The sequence below is a fragment of the Sus scrofa genome, chromosome 13 (assembly GCF_054392235.1).
Source record: "Sus scrofa isolate SSC_HxYL_T2T_F1_AM1 chromosome 13, Sscrofa_HxYL_maternal_Yorkshire_Landrace_v2.0, whole genome shotgun sequence".
NCBI lineage: Eukaryota > Metazoa > Chordata > Mammalia > Artiodactyla > Suidae > Sus > Sus scrofa.
This window is the reverse complement of record NC_139395.1, coordinates 177,614,525-177,617,350: the sequence shown is the minus strand read 5'-3', so window position 1 is coordinate 177,617,350 and position 2,826 is coordinate 177,614,525. Positions and strand designations below refer to the sequence as shown.

The 2,826-nt window shown below is 35.1% G+C and overlaps 1 protein-coding gene across 1 annotated transcript; it reads left to right on the top strand.

Moving 5' to 3' along the window:
• Positions 1 to 1,384: 1,384 nt before the first annotated feature.
• On the top strand, positions 1,385 to 2,305 carry LOC110256362 (olfactory receptor 5AC1-like). The gene has a single exon (XM_084992477.1). The coding sequence runs from the start codon at positions 1,385 to 1,387 to the stop codon at positions 2,303 to 2,305; it is 921 nt and encodes a 306-aa protein (XP_084848603.1).
• The last annotated feature ends 521 nt before the right edge of the window (positions 2,306 to 2,826 follow it).

The following is a 2,826-nucleotide window of genomic DNA, read 5'->3' as shown; positions in this document are numbered from 1 at the left end:
GACCTACACTACACTTGCTAGCAATGCCAGATCCTTAACCCACTGAGCAAGGCCAGGGATCGAACCCACAATCTCATGGTTCCTAGTCAGATTCATTTCCACTGCACCACCATGGGAACTCCCCTAACAGGCATATTTTTAATTTGGGGATATTTTCTGCCTTGTCTGTCTATCTTTATGTTAGCCATTGCCTACTAATATATTTTATCTTTTCTCCTTATTTGATCTGGATTTAAACAAAATTAAAAATTTTACTATTACAATTGAATCCAGATAGTAAAAAAAAAAAAAAGACTATTCTTTCTCTCGTGGTGTCTTTTGTAAGGTTACATTCTACCTAGATAGTCTCATTTGAAATCTCAAAAAAAGGGTAGGGAAGGAAAATCTTAAAATTGTTTTAGAATTATATGCTTCTGACATATTAAAAGCCTTCTTGCTTAACTGAATAATTATTGTCTACATTGGCATATAGAATCCTAGCTCTTAGATTCTTCCCAAATCTGCAGGTAAAATGGCTAATATCTGATATTGTCCCTCATCTTAAAGGAAGTGTTATTTTAATATCATCGATGAAACAGAATTAGAGTTTCTATGCATGACTGAGCAAGGAATGATAGTGTTCTAACTTAGGAGGCACTAAATAAGTGATTGATGACTGAATGAATTATTATGTTCACATACAAGATTTATTGAGTAAAGTCAAAAAGAGATTATTTGAAATTTGGTGTTTTCAAGAATATATCACTGTGAATTTTTGATGAATATATAATCAAGCAACATAATTACAATGGATGGAAATAGTAAAAGTGAAATTTAAACTGTCTTACTACCCTACCTATTAATGTCTTAGTAGGAAAAAATGGTACATATAAGTATTACAAAGATAAAGTCTATTTTTTGGTTCAATAGAAAATTTATGAGTTCTTGAAAAATGGCAAAAACACTTTTGAACCTGAATGAGTCTTGCTTTTTAAAGACTGTGGAATAAAACATATTATTTTGTTATTCTTAATTTTGTACAACATTTTACTGTTAATATATTCAGTTTTAATGTATTTATGAGTGACAAATTATGGACTAAGTCACCTGGTATCTATAGCCTCCTTCATAAACATCTTTGTATATACATATATACATAAACATAAGTATATACATATATAGAACCTTAAAAAAATCCTTCCTCCTAAATAAAATTCTTTATAATATACTTAATCCTCTTAAGCGTGTTTTAAAAACAAGAAATGCTGTGTATTCATATCTGTTCGGTAAGGGGCATATGAAATTACATAAATGTGACATTGCAATCTTATGTATGTTTTCATGAAACTTGACTGATTGTTTTCACTTCAATTTGCAAATTGCAGTGATCAGCCTGAAGAGAAGGATGGAGGCAAACAAGACACTGGTGACTGAGTTTGTCCTCACAGGACTTACAGATCTTCCAGGGCTGCAGGTCCCTCTGTTCCTGGTGTTCTTGGTCATCTACCTCACCACCATGGTGGGCAACCTTGGTCTGATTTTTCTCATCTGGAAGGACCCCCATCTTCACACCCCCATGTACTTATTCCTAGGCAGTTTAGCCTTTGCAGATGCTTGTTCTTCATCCTCTGTGACTCCCAAGATGCTTGTCAACACCATAGACAAGAGTCAAATGATACCTCTCCTTGAGTGCATGGTCCAATACTACTTTTTTGGTTTCAGTGCCACCACAGAATGTTTCCTCTTGGTGGTGATGGCCTATGACCGCTATGTAGCCATATGCAACCCCTTGCTTTATCCAGTGGTGATGTCCAATAGACTCTGCACTTGGTTGATAAGTGTGTCATATGTACTTGGTTTTCTGCATCCTATGATTCATGTGGGATTGTTATTTCGATTATCTTTCTGCAGGTCCAATATAATACATCATTTCTACTGTGAAATCATGCCACTTTTTACAATTTCTTGCACCGACCCATCTATTAATGCATTGGTGATTTTTATTTTTTCCACTTTCATACAGGCTTTTACTTTTATGGCCATCATAGTTTCTTATACTGGTGTTCTCTTTGTCATCCTGAAAAAGAGGTCTGAAAAGGGCAGTAACAAAGCCTTCTCTACATGCAGTGCCCACCTGTTCTCTGTTTTCTTGTTCTATGGCACTCTCTTCTTCATGTATGTGCGTCCTGGGTTCAGCCCAGATCAATATCAGAATGAGATGTATTCACTGTTCTACACGATCATAATCCCCCTGCTAAATCCCTTTATTTACAGCCTAAGAAACAAGGAAGTTTTAGGTGCACTTAGAAAAATGATAAATAAATAAATAAATAAATAGATAAATATTTATCAGGAAAACTTATTATTCTTTCCTTTTTACTCTATATTTAAATAAAGTATAATAACTGGCCCTGGGTTTTATTCATAATAAGGACTGAATAAGCAGTTGTTAATGAATAATAATATTTTGACTAGATATGCTTGTTAGTTATAAGTGAAGATGATCAACAAAATAATTGATGAACAGGGTAAGAACAGACATCACTTACTTGTTGTTTTTGGTTTAAAACCATCCTTATGAGTGAAACTGAAATTCCCAATTTTCTAAGTTTGTAATATGTATGAGCTCTTCGGTTTCCAGGTATACTATACTCATTTAAAAACTCTTCATAGGGAATTCCTGTTGTGGCTCAGGGAAAATGAACCTGATTAGTATCCATGAGGATGAGGGTTCAACCCCTAGCCTCACTCAGAGGGTTAAGGATCCTGCTTTGCTGTGAGCTGTGGTGTAGGTCACGGCTATGGCTCAGATCCCACGTTGCTGTGGCTGTGGTGTAGGCTGGCAAC